This window comes from Prosopis cineraria, unplaced genomic scaffold (assembly GCF_029017545.1).
Source record: "Prosopis cineraria cultivar Desert tree isolate PC_DT_omini unplaced genomic scaffold, ASM2901754v1 PC5, whole genome shotgun sequence".
Lineage (NCBI taxonomy): Eukaryota > Viridiplantae > Streptophyta > Magnoliopsida > Fabales > Fabaceae > Prosopis > Prosopis cineraria.
In genome coordinates, this window is record NW_026555336.1 from 10,986,180 (window position 1) to 11,005,491 (window position 19,312).

General features: G+C 33.0%; 1 protein-coding gene across 4 annotated transcripts; it reads left to right on the forward strand.

Annotated features, from left to right (window-relative positions):
* The first annotated feature begins 6,938 nt into the window (after positions 1-6,938).
* On the forward strand, positions 6,939-12,932 carry LOC129312026 (phospholipase D beta 1-like). Of its 4 annotated transcripts, none has more exons than XM_054954574.1 (3): positions 6,939-7,074; positions 7,264-8,268; positions 12,812-12,932. In XM_054954574.1, exons 2-3 carry the CDS (start codon positions 7,294-7,296, stop codon positions 12,851-12,853), a joined length of 1,017 nt encoding a protein of 338 aa, XP_054810549.1. In that variant the 5' UTR covers positions 6,939-7,074; positions 7,264-7,293; the 3' UTR covers positions 12,854-12,932. The 4 variants fall into 4 exon arrangements, with proteins under 4 accessions (XP_054810549.1, XP_054810548.1, XP_054810546.1 ...); XM_054954573.1 differs by having other exon boundaries at positions 6,964-7,074; positions 7,198-8,268; XM_054954571.1 differs by lacking the exon at positions 6,939-7,074 and having other exon boundaries at positions 7,082-8,268.
* The last annotated feature ends 6,380 nt before the right edge of the window (positions 12,933-19,312 follow it).

Genomic DNA, 19,312 nt, shown 5'->3' on the forward strand with positions numbered 1-19,312 from the left:
TCATGACAGCTAAAAACTGTCATGACAGCACCTCCGGACCAACTTTAGAGGTGCACCATTTCATCATCTGATACCTCCGATCGGAGTGATTCCAAAGTCCACACGAAGCTTATAAAAGGTTTACTTGTGACCCAAATTTTAGAGAAATCCAACGGTCGGATTAAGATTTGGACACCCAGATGCAAAAGTGCAGCTTTTTGGTAAAACCATTTTCAAAATTGTCCAAATCCCATCCTAATGGTCACAAACCTGTGGAAACACTTTGGACACGTCAAATAAGATTAAAAACACCTGATAGAACATTCAAATGATGGAAAACCCCCATACATCAAAATTTGACCACCCGGGTGCCATTTCCCAAAATGGACCCTAAACCCCCAAAATGCACAAATCATACAGAGTGGTCATAATCAAATCCAAATACCATGTATTTATATAAATACATATGCTAAACATTTTCACTTGGCTCAGAGCTCCTTGTGGGGCCACGCACCCACTCTCTCTATCCAAGCTGTGTCGTTTTCCCATAGCACACATTGCAATGCAACCACTTTGCATTTGCTTATAAAATCACATACATATCAAATATAAAGATCTGCGTGTAAGAGAAACGGGGTTGGTACTAAGTAAATCCATCAAAACCACACACCATAAACCAAGTTTCCTAGCCATAAGTCTGCAAACAGACAAAAATTCATACACAAGCAACAATCCACACATATTCACACACACACACATAATCATTCCTACTGGCACCCTAATCTTAAATACATTACAATATTTTGCTCAAAAGAAAGGGGTTGCAGTTCTTTACAATCACAAGCAAACCCCTAGCTTTGCTCCTTTCCCCGTCCACCACTGGATCCTTCGCCTGGACCTAGAATATTGAAAAGAAAGGGGTGAGACAACCACAGTCTCAGTAACAGCGAAATTTACATTGATTATTACAAAGTAAGCCATAATCAAATAAACGAATATAAATTCAACATAGTATATAATTTAGCCATTTAAAATGCATGAATGCATGACCTAAGCCGTATGGCCTTTCATGACCAACAGAATGCCCCTGGCACTCTTTACACTCGCAGGTAAACCTTTATACTACTTGTACCTCCACAGGCACAAAACATAATCTAAGGCATGATCTAATCCACCGAACCGCCTATGCCCCTTCGACGTGAATCCTGAGCAGTCAAAGCTAACTCCCTCCAGAGCCAGCCCGACTTACTCTCCATGTGAGGGCTACCTTGGCCTAGGCACTCAACCTCACACTTCATATGTCAGATTCCCTCCCCACTGAGAGGTGTCGAACACACTCAATACACTAACCATTTTAGTGCACTGAGCCCACAATACGTAAGACAACACTGAGTACTGACAGTGTGCCATAGAATATCAAAAATCCACACCTTCTCATTGGTGAACTCCCCCGAGATCATGCCTTTTACTCTTGTCTACCTTTCCTGAGTATTGACCATTCAACACTCTAAAGTAGTATATATTTATAAATCTCATTTCCATAAAAACATTGTTATTAAACAATTAGAAAACATATTTGCACTATAATCAAAGTAGTACCCCATAACCCCTTATAAAGCACATTTAATCTTTTAAAACATGTAATGCATGATAACTAGTAATATTTATTCAAAAATAGCTAAAACAAAGTAATAAGAAATATAAATTCCCCTGTTACCTCAACCCTTTGGTACCAAAAGGGTTCCCCTTGTACAAATAGGGCTCGGCTTGTTCCTTACTTCTCAATAAGTTCCACCAACAATTTTCTACAACATATAAGTGATCCACATCACTTATCATGACAAATAGCAAATGAAGACTATAAACTCATACCACACAAACTTAGGTCAATGAGTCATAATTCACCCTAATGGTCCATATATTAAACCAACCATTCACATAGTATCACTTAAACCGTCAAAACAATTTATTAGCCATCACTAGGCTAAGTTTCAATTTATATAATTTTTTTATCAATTAAAAAACCTTCACTTAGTGTCACCAACTTTCACCATTAGCCCTTATAATGAAACCAACCTTAATTTAAATCTTATTGGGCTCAAATAGCAAAATTATAACTAAATCAATAGGCTTAAACCATTGAGGAGCAAAACCCCAATTCTCAAGGTTTATTTTGTGCCCAAAACACTTCTTTTCATCCAATTATTCACTCAAAACATTAGATCACTATATAGAAACTCAAAACATGCTCCCTAGAATCCAAAGAAACAAAAGCTTACAAGAATAAAGCCTTTGGGATCAAAATCCAAAAATTTCCTCTTCTAAAATTGAAGAAAATCAAGAGAAAGAGAAGAGGATTGAAGTAGGGAGTTTTACCTATCGTGTAGCCGAGCTCGCAACGGTCGCAAAGACTCCTAGATCCAAGCCTAACTCCCTCCCTTTCTCTTCTCTTCTTCCTCTCTCTCTCTCCCGTTTGTGCGTTTGCTTCCTTTCTCATTTTCTCTGCGTTTCTGCATCAGTTTGCTCCTTAAAATGCTGGTCAAAAACTTTGGGGAAAATTACAAGAAAGGGCCCAACATTTTTTATTATTGCACAAAAGCCCGGGTCAACTTTGGTAATTTTTCCCATAGTTAAAAATCAAATAAAACCAAACTTTTGCTTAGTAAAATTCAAAACTCTGGGCCTCTATTAAATTATTCTAAATTTTAATTTAATTATAGATTTTTATTTTATTTTTATTTATTTTTTTTAAATAAATTTGAGTCTTAAAATTTTTAGGATGTTACATCGTGTGCCACAGTGCACACTACACAAGCCACGGCTCATGATGCAGCGACCAAAATGTCAATTTTGCTTTGCTCGATACCTCCTAACTTGATCCAACTTTCATCCTAACTCAATTTAGAGCCAAATATGACCCAAAAATCCAATTAGCAACCCAAAACCATATTTAAAATAATTAATCATATTTTTAACTAATGTATCCCTTAGTTAGTCAATTTTTCTAGATTTTAAGTTTTCAGATGTTACACAATTTATCTTCAAAATCCTCCTAAAATGATGCCCTAGTAGTGCCCAAAGCTGTCCCCTTTGTGTTCTAGGTTTTCTACCACAAAAACTGATTTTTTTCTAATGATTTTCAAAATTTAATCTATTTGTTGTGCCGTGCGCCATAGCGCACGCCACAGAAGCAGTGGCTCACGATGTAGCGAGCAAAATGTCAATTTTGCTCTCCCCGATGCCACCCGACTTGATCCAACTTCCATCCTAACTTAATTTAAAGCCAAATATGACCTAAAAAGTCAATTAACAACCCAAAAACATAATTAAATAAATTAATCATTTTTTAACTAATTTATCCTTAATTAGTTAATTTTTTTTTCAAATCTGAAGTTTTTAGATGTTTAACACCCTACATGTGAGTTAAGGCGATATTGGGACACTTTTTACCATAATATTTTTTGAAAATAAATAATTATTTATTTAAAATTGCTTACCAGAAACCTTTTATTTTTGCTATTTGAAATTCAAATTTTAACCTTATTTGTTTTCTAGGCTTTAAAAAGATTTCTTAATAGATTTTATTAAGGATAATTATCCTCTAAATGGCTCCAAACAAGTGCTTAGTGGTAGGTTTATGTGCTTGTAACTTGCACTTAATGGTGGTTTAATCCGGTGTTTTTGTCCCATCGTTCATGTTGAGGGTCGTGGCCTATATATAGGATTGTATGTAGACAAAATAAACTTGGTTGGCTCTTGAGCTTTCGAGCCGATTCTCTCCTCCTCCTTAGATGTTGTGTTGTGTTGTCTAAGTTAGTTTTTGTCAGTTTTTTACTATTCTGTTGCCTTGCTTATTTTGCAAGATGAGCCTATTTAATCCTAGGGAGCTGTTGTGTGGACGTACCAGTGTGCTAGAATAGCTCTTAAGGATAGTGTCCTTCGACACGACTTATGCTTGAATTTGCTACCTACTGCCAACAAATAATCTCCCATAACAGAACAATTCATACATATATGATGTTCAAACAAATATGAATTCTAGAGTCACATACTTCTAAATATGTAAATTCCATACCAAACATAGTTGTGTGTGTGTGTGTATCAATATTTTTCATCTCACTAGCAATTATTTCCATATAGCAATTACTCTCTCCATTAAAAATTGTAAGACACTTTTTAAGGAGTTGGATATTTAAAAATGTAAGGTATTTTTTAATCTTTTGAGGTGTAATCATTACTTTTTTTTAAATGGCCCTTGTTTATATATATTTATTGTAGGGTGATTAATAGAAGTAAATATGAAAAAATATGGTTAGTTTAAAAGTAGATAACTACTTTATAGGCAATGAGATTTGGTGAAAAATATTTTATATTTTTTAACAGAGAGATATACATTTGTAAAGTATATATTTCCAAATAATGCTTAATTTAAATAAATTATATACAACTAATTGCACAACACACACAGCATAGTAGTAAAGTTTACGTTTACCCCTAACAAGCAAGTTGCTTGAAACAAGTGAATTTTGACACCAATAACATTAACAACGCACTTTACATAACATTTAATACTAACAATAATTAATATTAGTTATTAAACACTAATCACAACAAAATTTTAGGTTAAATTAATTACCCTCATTACCTAGCATCCTTCCATACACTTTAAATCTTAAAACTTAATCATCTTTATTGTTAATTCACTTTTAATACACTCATTTAATCTCTCATTAACATAATTAACTTCTTGGGAGCTTTAACTTTGTATTTAATAAATTCTAAAAATCTAGAACTTGTCTCAAGCCACAAATCATCCTCTCAATATCTTACAAACATTTTTTTCTTCTAAATCCAATAAAACTCTTAATCATCACAAAAAAGCCCTAATTTTCTTTAAACTTTAATTTTGTCTAAACTTTATTTTTTTTTTTTATAAATTTCAATTTACTACTACAAATAAATTTCTCAATTTCAATTACATTCATATAATTCAATAACGTCATTTCACTCATTAGAGATATTAAACACATAATTTCTTTAAATCATCCTAAATCTCAAAATTTTAACATTTACAATACCTAAAAAAATCATTAATATTCACATTCAATAATAACCTCAAAACCAATCTATTTAATCATTAGCACAACATCCATTAACCTAAAATAAACTATTAAATTTGAAATATATCACCATCAAAATCATAAATCACAAATTTTTAACTAAACCCTAAGTTTAATTCTTCGAATTAGATAATTGAGCAAAATCTACACCATACAAACTCTTATTATAACATCATTAGCTTAATTTAAAACTAAATAATTAATTGAAATACTTGAAAACTCAAAATTTGTCAAATCCTAGGTCCAAAATAAAGAGGATATGTAATCAAGAAAAATATTTAGAATACTTTTGTAATCTTTAAAAGTTTGAAATTGCACCAAAATATCTTATTATGGAGCGTACCTTCAAAAATCTCTCAACCTCTCTCTCTCACGTGGTGCCATCGGAAGCAAAATGAAGAAACTGATGTCCTGATTTAATTAATATAATTTTAATCAATATAAAAGTGTTTAGGGTAAACAAGTAAGTTAGCTCTTAAACTATAGGTCCAAAAGCGTCTGAGACTCTAAACTAATTTTTTGGGCAATGTTGCCTTTCAACTTTTGAAAATGATGCAATCTAACTATTGCCATCATTAATATAAGTTAATTTTAACCATCAGTTGACTGAAAAATGATAAAAAAAGGATATCAAAAATTATAAAAAGGACGGGCTCTAACAAGTTCTCGAAACTTAACTCACCTAGACTTTTATGTATAAACATCTAGTTAATATTTAATTTTAATCAATTTAAAAGGTATTTAGGGTAAATGAGCAAATTAACCTCTAAACTATATGTTTAAAAGCATTTGGGACCCTAAACTCATTATTTGTACAATGTTGCCTTTCAACTTTTGAAAATGGTGCAACTTGATTCCTACCATTAACAAAGTTAATTTTAATCATCAATTGATCAGAAAATGACAAAAAATGATATCAAAAATTATAAAAAAAGGATTCAAAAATTACAATAAAGGACCAAGAAAAAGGATCCAAAAAATTACAGAACTGGGCAAAAAATTTTCCTCATCATTTTCTATGCTTTTTGGGTCCTTTTGTATCATTTTTGGCCAACTGACTATTAAAGTTAGCTTATGTTAATAGTAGTCAGATTGCATTATTTTCAAAAGTTAAAAGAAAAATTTAAAAAAATGAATTTGTGATCTTAGGTATTTTTGAACTTATAGCTTAGGGACTAATTTGCTTATTTATATAACTTTTTTTATTTACAATGGTAAAAATTGTGAAGAAATATTTTACATCTTTTTACCGTCTCCAAACAATATGTGTTTTTTTATTGGCGGATTTAATATCACATATCGTCAAATAACTATATCAACCCTTTTCAAATTTAAATGTAATTCGTGTGAAGATTAAAAAAAAGAAGAGGGGAATTTCTCTCAGTTAGATTTAATAAGAATATCATTTGAATTTAACTTAATAAAATATTTAAATAAAAAATAATATAAAGTTTAAATAAAGACAATATATGAAAACATTAATTCAACACATTTGCCCCAAGGAAGATTTTAATCCATGTATGTGTATAAATTATGTAACACGGGACTGAAATTCTAATAAAAATAATTATATACAAATCTCACACAAAAAAATTAATTGTTATAAAATTTATTAATAACTAAGTTCTTAATAAATTTTATATAATTAATTTTTTATAAATATTTTCACTAAGTTTTTTTTATTTTTATTTTTTTTTTTGAAACTTGAAAAAGTTGCCTTTAAATTATTAATTACTTTATTTGTTAATAAAATAAAAATTTTAAATATTCGGGCATGAGGGCTTCTTCTACTCCATTGACTCACTCAATTCAAAAAAATAATTCAACATTCAAAGTCCACTTTGTGTCGCTGTTCGTGATGTCGATCGAAGTAGCTTCCTTTCGTCTTCCTCCCCCAGTTCTCATTCAATAATGGATAAATGCACTGGATTTCTGTACACATTCATTCTGCCATCACCTTCTTTGTAGTTACCAGGTGAGTCAAGGAGGATTTCTCAGATTCCATGGATGATAATTTTTTTGTATTGTGATTTCAGGCTTTCTCCGATTCAATCATTTCTTTCCCTGAAGCTTGTTTTGCTCTTTTCATATTACTCAGATTCAGATTGCTCGTTCTTCCGTATCCAATTAAGTTTTCACCAAATCTATTTTGGACCTTTTACAGCGAAAAAAACTCTTGTTAATTAGTTCTTACATGACTCATTTCGGTTTTGGCGAAACACTATCTTTTGGAGGTTCAAACCATGGATTGGGCCACCTAGTTGTTCCGTTTCAAACCACTACGAGTTCCCTGAGGGTCTTGCTTCTGCATGGAAACTTGGATATATGCGTAAAAGGGGCTAGAAACCTGCCCAATTTAGATATGTTCCATCAGAAAATGGGGGATATGTTTTCCAGATTACCTGGAAAACTTGGCCAAAAAATTCAAGGGCATGTGTCCAACACAATCATTACTAGTGATCCTTACGTGACTGTATCTCTGGTGGGTGCTGTAATTGCAAGGACATTTGTAATCAAGAACGATGAGAACCCTATCTGGATGCAGCATTTCTATGTTCCTGTAGCACATCATGCTGCAGAAGTACACTTTGTGGTAAAGGAGAGCGATATTGTGGGTTCACAAATCATGGGTGCGGTTGGAATTCCAGTGGAACAGTTATACAAAGGCGCAAAAGTTGAAGGGTCATTTCCAATCCTTAATTCTAGTGGGAAACCTTGCAAAGATGGAGCAGTCTTGAGTTTATCCATTCAATACATTCCTTTTGATAAGGTGGCTCTTTATGGTCATGGTATAGGGACAGGTCCTAGCTATGAGGGGGTTCCAGGTACGTACTTTCCCCTTAGGAATGGGGGTCGAGTTAGACTTTATCAAGATGCTCATGTTCATGGAGGTTCCCTTCTTCCTAATTTGAAGATCGAAGGTGGTGTGAATTATGAGCATGGCAATTGCTGGCATGACATCTTTGATGCAATAAGTCAGGCCCAACGATTAGTATACATTGTGGGGTGGTCTGTATACTACAATGTTAGACTGGTTCGAGATACTGATGATGCTAAAGCTTGTACATTAGGTGATCTTCTCAAAATCAAATCCCAAGAAGGTGCGAGAGTTCTGCTACTTGTGTGGGACGATCCTACTTCTAGAAGCATGCTTGGTGGATATAAAACGGTAAAGAACTTTAAACTATGTTTCAATTTATTTTTTGTGGCACTTTGTATGTTTATATTTATGTAGAATGCCATGACATGCCTTTAAACCATGTTTATATAGGGTTTGGCCTAAGTGGGTAAGTGAATTCAACATATTCAACTTGAAAAAACCCACGCTATATCTCCAAATTGGTCCTTGTAATGAACATAGAGTTTGATAATTGGCATTCAAGTCCAAAACATGTTGAAAATCAAATATCTGTGCATTTGAATTAGGTTACATAAAAACTCTCAAGCATAGACATAAAATCATTGAGTTTTAGTACTACAAATGATCATCTTACCAAATAAAGAATGTCTTCCATCCCCTCGTGTTTTCCCATGCTTTCATTATTTGCAAAATTGTGTTGAGTGCGAAGTTGCTATTTGGTTAGAGGTAGAAAAAACAACATAATACAAGTAGAGTTTTAGTATGACAACTCTTAGGAAATGCTCTATATAACATCCTAATTTTTTAATCCAGTTTTAATTACTAATTAAGGGTTTAATTAGTAAATATGTGGATTAATTTGATTAATTATGTTTTTAAATTTTTAATGGAAGTTTTGGATCATTTGGAAGCTTTAGAGTCTAGTTAGGAAGGAGTTAAAAGTGAATTAGGGTCAGATTTGAGGAGAATGTATGATGGCACATTCTGTGCCATGCACATGTTGTGTCACTACAAATGACAAGTAAGTTTATAAGTGCGTGAATCAGCTATTAGGGCATAAGAGAATTTAAGAATTTGGAAGCTTGTAGGGAAGAAAAAAAAGGCTTGCTAGGGTTTAACAAGTTGGAATACTAGAAGCTGTTTCAGACTATCATGCATTTTGAGAAGTCTTTCCTCTCTCCTTTTCACTTCTCACCTTAGGAATTCAAGAGGTTAGAGAGAGAGAGAGAGAGAGAGAGAAGTAATTTGTTTTGTAAAAGTTAGGAACTCACGCTTTAAGGGTTGCATGTGGTTCCTATAGTTAAAGCTAAGCTTTCAAGCTAAGGATGGGTGGCTTTTTAGGGAAAGGAGATGAGGGTTGTTTAACATCATAAAATTTTATTAGAAAAAAAACTAGTTCCTATTGTATGGGTAAATTAGTAATTTAGTAGATTAATTGGATAATCAAGATTTTGGATGGCAAGATAAGGTTTTGGCTTCTTTGAATGTTGAATGGATAGTATTGAGTGGAAGAATGATGATACGGAGTGAAGCATTCAAGCATGATGAAATTTTCCTCATTGTGTTACACGCTGCGACATATACTGTGTGTACTGTGGCGCATGGCATAAACTTCTAACTTTAAATTTCATGGATCAAAAGAAAAGAGAGGGGGAAAAGAGGAAAAGGAGCGTAAGGGAGAGAAGAAGGAGAAGGGTTCTGCTAGGGTAAAGCTTCATGGCTACTCGAGGGATATTTCTAACCTGTTACTTGTTGAATAAGTTTCATACCACCTTAAGCTCTGATCCTATACTAATTTCTCTTAACTAAGTTATAGAGAAATTGAATCAGGAGTTTTAAAGGGTTGTTTTCTTACCTTTTTGTAATAAAAAGGCTTTACGACTGGTTTGAAAGTTAATGGTAAAGCTTTAAAGCTATAGGCTTAAGTTAGATAATTTTAATGAGTAAAAATGGGTAAAGATTGATAAGAAATGTATTAAGGTTACTTTAAGTGTCAAAAGAATTTAGAAGGATGAAATGGACTTAGGAAGGATAAATGGAAGTTAATGGAGGCTTAATTGTTGCAATTAGTACTTTTAGTCAATTTGATGATTGACTCAAGGTGCTAATTTATGTAGATTATCATAAATTGTGCATTGGTTGAGCGAAAGGAATCCAAGTAAGGATAATTGTGTTGTTGTAACCGTTCTTGAGAACATGAGCGTTGAGATAACTGAATAGTTTGTTATTTTTATTAGCTAGTGTAACTATGTATAAGTGAAGGCAAAAAATTGTGATTTTATGATTTCCAATTTAATATCTTTTACAATGTGCATGTTTTAGCATTCAACTGATGTGTCAATGAGGATTTAGTTAAAAATGGTTTTAAAAAGAAAATTTAGTATGTGTATATATATTTATATCTATAAATCTATAAGCGTGGGAAGTAAATGATTTTATGCATATGATAGCAGCATGATCATGATAGTGGGTGATAGTTTACCCTCTGTGTGAGTGATGGAGATATATCTGTAAAGAAATCCATATAGTTGAATTGTCACCATGGGACATTCGTGCAACATATTATTTATGACTGTTACCATGGGACATCCAAGCAGTTTGACAACTCCTTAGTACTCGTGAAGGTGCAGTTAGGAGTCAACAAGACCCCCAGTGTGTGTGAAAGGGGGAACTGTAGTCCTCAAGTGGGTTAGAATACCTTTGATTGAGTATTTCTACCACTGAAAGTGTGCTCTGATCAATATGTGATTGGTCTAATAGAGTCTATGATTTTAGTTGGGGAGCTTCGAGGATCGACAGATAGAGGATCATGCTAGTATGTGTGGTTTCTATGAGAAATGACTATAATTATGCATGTGTATATATTTACTATTTGTGAATGTTAGAATGATTTTGTTTACTTATATGTAGTTATTCTTGCTAATAGGTATTTAATGAATTATTTTGGTTATTGAGATTATTATCTTACCTGTGCTTATTCATTTTTTCAAGGTCTGACATTGGTAGCTCGAAAGGGAAAGATTCAGGCTGAGATTAGAGGCTCTCTTTCTATCCCACTTGGGGTTAATGTAATGAAATTGATTGTGTTAATAATGTAATATCTTAAATTTCTTAATCCTGGGATTAGTGGTTAGTTGAAGGTAGAGTGGTAATTAGTGTAGGATTAGAGATTCAGATGATTACTTGATAATTTGACTTGTTGGTGTGTTGTATGAATAGATATGGGTGAGAGGAGTACGTTTTGGGTCGAAGCAAGTACATGTGGTGAAAATAAATCTTACTATGCCACGCGTTGTGGCTTGTGTTGCATAGTCTATAGTGCATAGACCAGACATTGCCTTCATAAATCGTGAAATTTCAAAGGAGTAAAATTTTGGAAACATATGAGAGAAGGAGAGAAGAAGGGTTGAGAAGCTAGGGTAGCTATTTCAGGTCATTGGAAGGTACTTTTGATCGGTAACTTATTAGATAAGCTACATATAAATCTTACCTTCCATTCTACACAAATTTTTCTAAAAATGAATTATGAAAAAATTGAATCAGTGAAATTTGAAGGGTTTGATTCTTACCTAATAGTAATAAAAAAGTTCTTAAGAGTTAAGTTAGAGCTTTGTGATTGATTTAAAGCTGAACAATAGAGCTTTAAGTCTGTAGGCTCAATTTGGCCTTAGAGAGAGAGAATTTATGGCAATAATATGATTTAAGTGAAATAAATTAGTTGAGGTAATGTAAAGTAATAATCGGGTAGTAATGGGCTTAGAATGGATAAATGGGAATTAGTTTATAGATGAATATAGCCCTAGATAATAAATATGAGTTTTTGATCAAAATAAACTAAATGACTAAAATGTGCCAAATGTGTTCAGATTGGCATATTGGACGTGTAAGTAGAGAAAAGGAGCTTGAGATAAGCCATTATGGTATTTAAAATTCACGGGTAACCTTTTCAGTGACAGAAGGGTTGAGGTAACTGAATAACTTTCTTTTTTTGACTATTTATTATAACTGTGTGTGAGTATGTTATGTAGTACATGAATTATTTTTGGATTAAGCATGTTTTATAGCATTGTGTGAATGTTGTATGAAATAGCTTTTGACTGAATAAAAGCATTGAAATGGGTGTTTTCAAATGATGTGTTAATATATATATATATATATATGTTATGTTTGAGAAAGTGGGTAAAATGGTAAATGGAAATCTTAAATGGTTTAGAAAGCATGATCATAGGGGTAGGAGTTTACCTGAGTGGAGGTGATGATAAAGATCATATGGCAAGCTCTCCTTAGTGCCGTAATAGGGTGCGGTGTTGGAGACAATTCTCCTTAGTACCTGATAGGGTGTAGTGTTGGAGACAATTCTCCTTAGTGCCTTATAAGGTGCAGTGTTGGAGAAGATTTTTTTAGTGCCTATTGAGGTGCAATTTTGGAGATGTGAGACTCCTTAGTGTCTATGTGATACTGTGTTAGAGTCAATGACACCCCATTATGTGTATTGAGGAAAACTATAGTCTATATGTGCATTAGAACATCTTTGTTGGGTGATTCTACTACTGCAGATGAGCTCAAGGCCAATGAGAGTATACATAGGTCTTAGGTGAGCCTATGGTTTTTGTCAGGATGATTTAGAGGTTCAGTCGGTAGTAATTATGCTAAGAGATGCTATGAGATACTATGGAATATTATGTGAAGTAGTGAAAAGTGGGGGATTAAATATATGATATAAATGCTATTTTAATGTGATTTAAATGGTATACTATGCTTTACTTCCATATTGTTGCATGTAATAGTCAAAATGAGTAAGTTATTCTGTCATTGAGATTTTTATCTCACCCTCGTGGTTACCTGTTTATAGGACTATGCAGTGATCAGGGCAAGGGAAGTGAGTCTGGACTAGCTTGAGTTGTTGAAGCCATGTGACTTCAGAGATTGTGTAATGAACTAAGAAACTTGTGTATATATATGTAAAAGAGTTGTCATAGGATTGCATGCATGACTTGAGTAATGATTTTTGTGGAATCTTAGCTCAATTGTATGTGTATGTGATGAAATAAATCAAGAAGCTATGATTTGAGTATGTTTGTGTTGAATTGTTGTTGATGTTGATGAATCTTATGCCCAAGTGAGAAATTATGATGAAATGAGTAACTTTGGGCTAAGATTGAGTAATACATGTGATTGTATATGAATGTGATTAGAAAATGGTCAGTTAGGTCAAGTTATGTTCAGAGATGGCAAGTGTAAAGTTTAGAAAATGTGAAAATTGATCGTAGAAGGGTCAAATTTCAATACATATGTGTGATTGTGACATAATATGGTCAATTAGGTGTGTTAGGTCTTTTTAGACTGATTTAAGGTCTAGTGTGATCTAATGAGAAAAAGGGATTAATTTGTGTACTTGGGTGTCCAAATTTTTTCAAAAAAGTGACTTTTTGCACCTAGTGTCCAAATTTTAGTCAGACTATTAAATCATGTTCAAACCTGTTCATTAGCTAGCTTATGAATAAAACTTCATGTGGGTGCTTGAATCACTTTGATCGGACATCATATGTGAGAATAGCGCATCCCGAAGTTCATTAATTTTGTTGTCAAAATGACATTAGAAATTTAGAGAGAAGCATTGCTGTACATGGTGACACATGCCACAGAGCATAACACAGAACAAGCTAAGCATGTAGCTCAGTGCCATATGTTGCAGTGCATGTACTACACACCGCGATGCATGCTATTAAAATGATAGTGTTCATGAGTGATATCCATTATGCATTAGATAAATATATGTTTTTCTTCCACTGTGTATTCTCTGGTAAGATATGCTTTTGAATGGTTTTACAAAATAAGTATTTGGTCAAAGCTTTTCAAATGAGATGCTTGATTTCTATGGTGACATGTGATATGTTAACTCTATAATCTTCCCCTATATTAGGTGAATATAGGAGGAGGTTATAAATAATGTGTTGTATATAAGTTGCCATAGGATAATATATACATGTAGGAAAGTTATATCACTAGTGAGCGTATTTGTGTAACTTGGATCTATAATGTGTACATTTGTGATATATGTGATGTTTGAGTCATTCAGGGCCGAGATATAATGCAAGTATGTATATATAATATGTTGTGGTAAAAGTGTGTGAAAGTGTGATCTTTGCCTAATTGTGTGAAATAGGTAGTTTAATGGCCAAACTTTTGTGTGTGTGATATTATGTATGTAACTAGTCAACTAGGTGTTAAATGTTCTTTTGAATGTGCTCAAGGCCCTAGAAGTGGCCAATAACACTTGGTTTAGAATTGGAATGCTTGAGTGAGTGGAAATAACTCAAAACAATTATTTTACATTTAGGTGTTCAATTTTTAAATGAAATATCATATTCAAATAAAACTAGTGTCATTAGCTAAATTTTGAAATAAGTTTCGTGCAAGTGCTTGAACCATCTTAATTGGACATCGGATGTAGAAATGATGCATGTTGAAAGTTTGCATTAGTGAACTATCATGATAGTAAAATTCTATCATGTGCTTTGCGACACATGGAGTACATGCCGTGGTGCATGTCATAGAGCGAGATGTGGTGGCTCAGTACCATATGTCGTGGCACATGTGTCACATGTCATGGCATATGGCTCAATCTGCCTAAAATTTTCTATTTCGCCTCTATTTTTTTTCTAGAGTGCTATGATACAAACTTATGCTTCCACTGTGCATAAGAGAGATTTCTAACCTATTTGAAATAGTTTTCCAAGGAATTTTATGTAGGATTCCAATCTTTTATGATTTACTATTCTAAACCTTAGTGTGTTTGCGTGTAGTCCATAATGTCAAGAAGGCCTTATATTATTGGTATCAGTTTCAAGAATTTTGAGATTTAGTTCTTGTCCTTGTTTATTACATTCATGTTAGTTAAAGAAAACTTATGTTCTTTCATTACACCACTCTTTCCCTTTTGTACACCTCATCTTTTGTTTACTATCCCTATGAGGAGAGAAAATAAGAAGAGGTACTCAGGCATCAGGGTGCTTATCAATAGCTAATGAACTATAGTAGAGGTTCAACTAGTTGAGCAACAATTGCAAGATAGATGAGATGAGTTGTTAGGGGAATTGAGGACATGGTTGTGGATATAAGGAGGCCATGGTGATAGAATAAAAGTTAGAGCAGATTTGTTAGGAGGAAGGCCACAATAGACATAAACCATTTCAGGATTTTGGCAGTAGACAAGCTGTTGGGACTAATGTGGATCTATCAGTAGACTAAGCTTGAATGACCTTTGTGAGGTTTAGTCTACCAACCTTCAATGACAATATGAAGGAGTGAGGTGTGACCTCTTTGTGCTACATGTTATAACACATGAGCCATATGCTATGGCGCCTTGTCCTATTTTAGCAAATATCTTGTTTCAGTGAATATAATTTAAACTACTATATTGAGTTCAAATAACTTTTAAAAAGGGTTTATAGAATCTTAATTATTTTGAATGTGTTTTATCTTATTAATTTTCTTTAAACTCTTTTGAGTGAATTAAGGCTTAGGAATGCTTAGTGCATCTTAATTACTATTGTGTGGCAATTCTTTTGTAGTAAATTATGGTAATGTCGAGGTGAACATTACTCTCTTTCTCTTTATACTTCCATGCAATAGAAAACAATGTATAGAACTCAATTCTCAAAAGGTATAAGTTTGAAACAAATAAAAATTATTAATAACTACTAAACTTGCTCTTTATGAGTAAGAAGAACATTGGTCCTTGCTTGTGATGACTCCAGCAAGTCTAGTAACTACGCAAAAAATTCCTCAACTATGTTGCTAATCTATTTTTAGATTTTCCTCAAGCATATAGAATCAAATTAAAGACAATATTTTGGAGGAAAATCATTAGTTGACAAAAAAAATTATAGAGAGAGACCTAAAATATTTACAGAACTTAATTAATATTAAAAGTATGATCGATATATAAAAAAATTGAAAATCATCTATAAATTTCTAAAAAAATAATTTGATTGTTAATATTTAAAAAATAATTTATAAATTTTGGATGAATATTTATAAGTAATAATATTTAAATTATTAAATACTAAAATATTTAATATTTTAACAATATTTATTAAATTTTATTTTAAAAATATTTCAGGGTATGCAACACTCTTGAAAAAAGAATTCAAGGGCAAATTAGCCCTAAAAGTTATGGCCAGAGTCCCCACTTATTATTACATGTAGGCCCTACATGTAATGTCTTTTGACATTAACCACATCACTAGGACAATTAAAGATATCGAGAAAGATATCTAAAGAAAATAGGATTAACCTTGACTATTTAAAATTCTAAAGAATTTATTTAAAAATATACTTTTGAGTAAATGGGATCCCATAATATTTAAGTTTGAAAACAAGTAGCTAAAGCCTTTTTTATGAGTTACAAATAACTTAAACATCATTTGATCAACCTCAAATTAGAGTATAAAAATATTTCAGAAGCATGGGATACCTCAAAAGAATGAAAAGACTCAAAATTCATTTGAAAAATATCAAGAATTAAGAAACAGAATAGTGCATTGTGGAATTTGCACATGTATCATAGCATGTGGCATGTTTTCAGACTGTAGTTCTATTGACATTTTACAACAAACTCGGGCAACTTTAGACATGCCTTATTTCTTCATCCAATGTCCTAATAAGATGATCTAAGTGTATACAAAAAATTCTTTTCATAAACTAGTTAATGACATGAGTTTTGCTTTCAAATTAAGTCACACAAAAAAGTTGGATATCCAAACTCATTTTCAAACTATTTTCACAACTTAAGAGTGTCCAAAACCCAGCACATATGCCAAAAGCCATTTTTAACACCCAGACCATACTTAATGGACTTAGGTTGACCTGTACAACACACCACATGCACATATACACCACATTATCAAACCTTCACTCCTTATCCCCTTTAATAATAAAATAGAAAGGGGAGGTCTTGGCATTGCATTTAACCACAAATAATCAAAGTTATGATTGAATTGACATTTTTATACTTACACTAGTATTTTGGCCCTAACAATATTTACAAATCTCATAAACAACATTCCAAGGCTTAAAATACATTCCAAAAATCACAAACAATAAAATAACACAAGTGTATGCAAAATATAACCTAATTAGCAATATATCAAATATTGCACAAAAATAATTGGAGTTAAGAGGCTATTTAGTAGGAATCTTATATTCCTAAGCCTTGGGAGCCTTTTCCTTATCTGCACCGGAGTTAGAGCTTGTAAAATATTAAAATAAAGGGGTGAGTCTAGCCATTGATAACCAAGGTACACCTACCCTATTCAATTGTATATCAATTGATTTTAACTCATAGAAAAAGGTGTTAATCACCTAAAATATACCATTACATGTAATGTAAATTGTCCTTTCTCAAATTAATTTTCTTACATGTTTCACATCTCAATTCATAGAGTTCATTACTAAAAGATACACAATATGGATAATGACCCAATTCATTAGTTCCATACACATTGCCATATTACAGTTAATCATGTGACCATAGCACATTTAGTATCATGACTTGCCACAAACTTAACAACTATGTGGCGTACCAGATAAACACACATACATGATCAATTCCACCTTATACCCTCCTTACATCTTCCAATTGTAACCGTGGGTTATAATAACAAACAAGGCTCCATTTGTATGATTGGACTACCTAAGCTTACCAATTATAAGGTGTGACCTAGCTAAAGATCACATAACTTACTCTCAGACCATCGCTTACCTCACTCTTGAATATTTGGGGTGTTGCATATCCTAAGCTAATCTTCTTGATAAACAGGTGAAATGGGTAGGTTTTAGTCTCTAAAAAGTTATGGGACAATTCCTTGACAAACAGTGGGGCAAGGCTTAGCCTTTGTGTGCTAAAAGGTAGCCAATAATATCATATAGATTTTATCTACTCTCCTCTCTCTTGATAAATGTAATGTCCACATTGACATTACCAAAATTCACTACATAATCACAATAAACAATCATAATTAAGAGCAAGGATTGCTCCTAAGCTAACATTATCATATAAGGGTTAAAACTAATAATCTTTTAAAAATAATTGTGAACTAATTAGGATCTCATAAAAACCCTTTAAATTGATAGTTTGAGCTCAAACTTAATGACTTATAAAGGTATTGGAAGCATGGAAAAGTTTTGGGAAGTAAACCACTTCGAAACAAGATCAAAATTGTCATTTTTGAGTGTTTTAGTCTATGCGTCGTGGCTCATGGTCTATATGCCACAGCATGTGGCACAGAAAGCCAAGTTCGCTCACTGTATCGTGTGCTGCAGCTTGCGCGAAATGTGTCGCAAGTGCACGTGTCCATAATAGCAATGCTGTCATGATAGCTTTTTTGGACAAATTTCAAACACGTTCCATTTTTGCATCCGATGTTAGATTGGAGTGATTCAAGCGCCTACGCAAAGCTTATTTAATAAGATAACTAATGGTATAAGTTTCGTTACAATCTGACACCCTATGAAAATTTTAGACACTCGAATGCAAAAGTCAGTTTTTAAAGACATTTTCAACGATCCAAGTACCCAAAACACATAACTTGTACCATTAACCCATTGTGAGGCTTGAACTAAGTCCAATGGACCAAAATACACTTAAGTGACAAATCAAACACACAAAAATATACCAAATACAAAATTTGGCCACTCAATGGCCATTTCACCCAATATGGCCTAAAACACACAATTAACACTACATGCACTATTTGGCTTCTATTGTCACATAATACATTATGATTACATTGTCACCACATAGATAAAACATTCTTTGCACTTGTATTAGTATTTTAGCCCATCACCACAAAAATTCCCACATATTCACATCACATACCATATTGGGCTAAAATACAAAACAACATAGTATGAAACAAGTGCAACCAATTAAAATGATATGCATTCCTAGTTGGCAACATATAATATCATTCATATAAGTTTATGTATAGGACTCAAAATGAAATCAGGCTTTATAATGAGAATGTAGCAAGTATGCTAGCCCTTGCCGATTCCCTCCCTGGCTCAGTTTCACTAGTAGAACCTGTAAAATAATAACCACGGGGTGAGATAAAAATCTCAATAACTAAGATAATCTACATTATCAATTAACAAGCCAAGTTATAAACAAGCATTAAAATAAGTAACATAATCACATCATATAAGATCACCACAAATTGCATGCATGATCCCGGACCATTCGATCCTCTAATACTCCCGACCAAACCATTAGGTTATTTCACAGAACCAAACCACATGTATGGCTCCCAAGATCACCATCCATGGTAGGACTACCCGGCCAAGGTGTCCT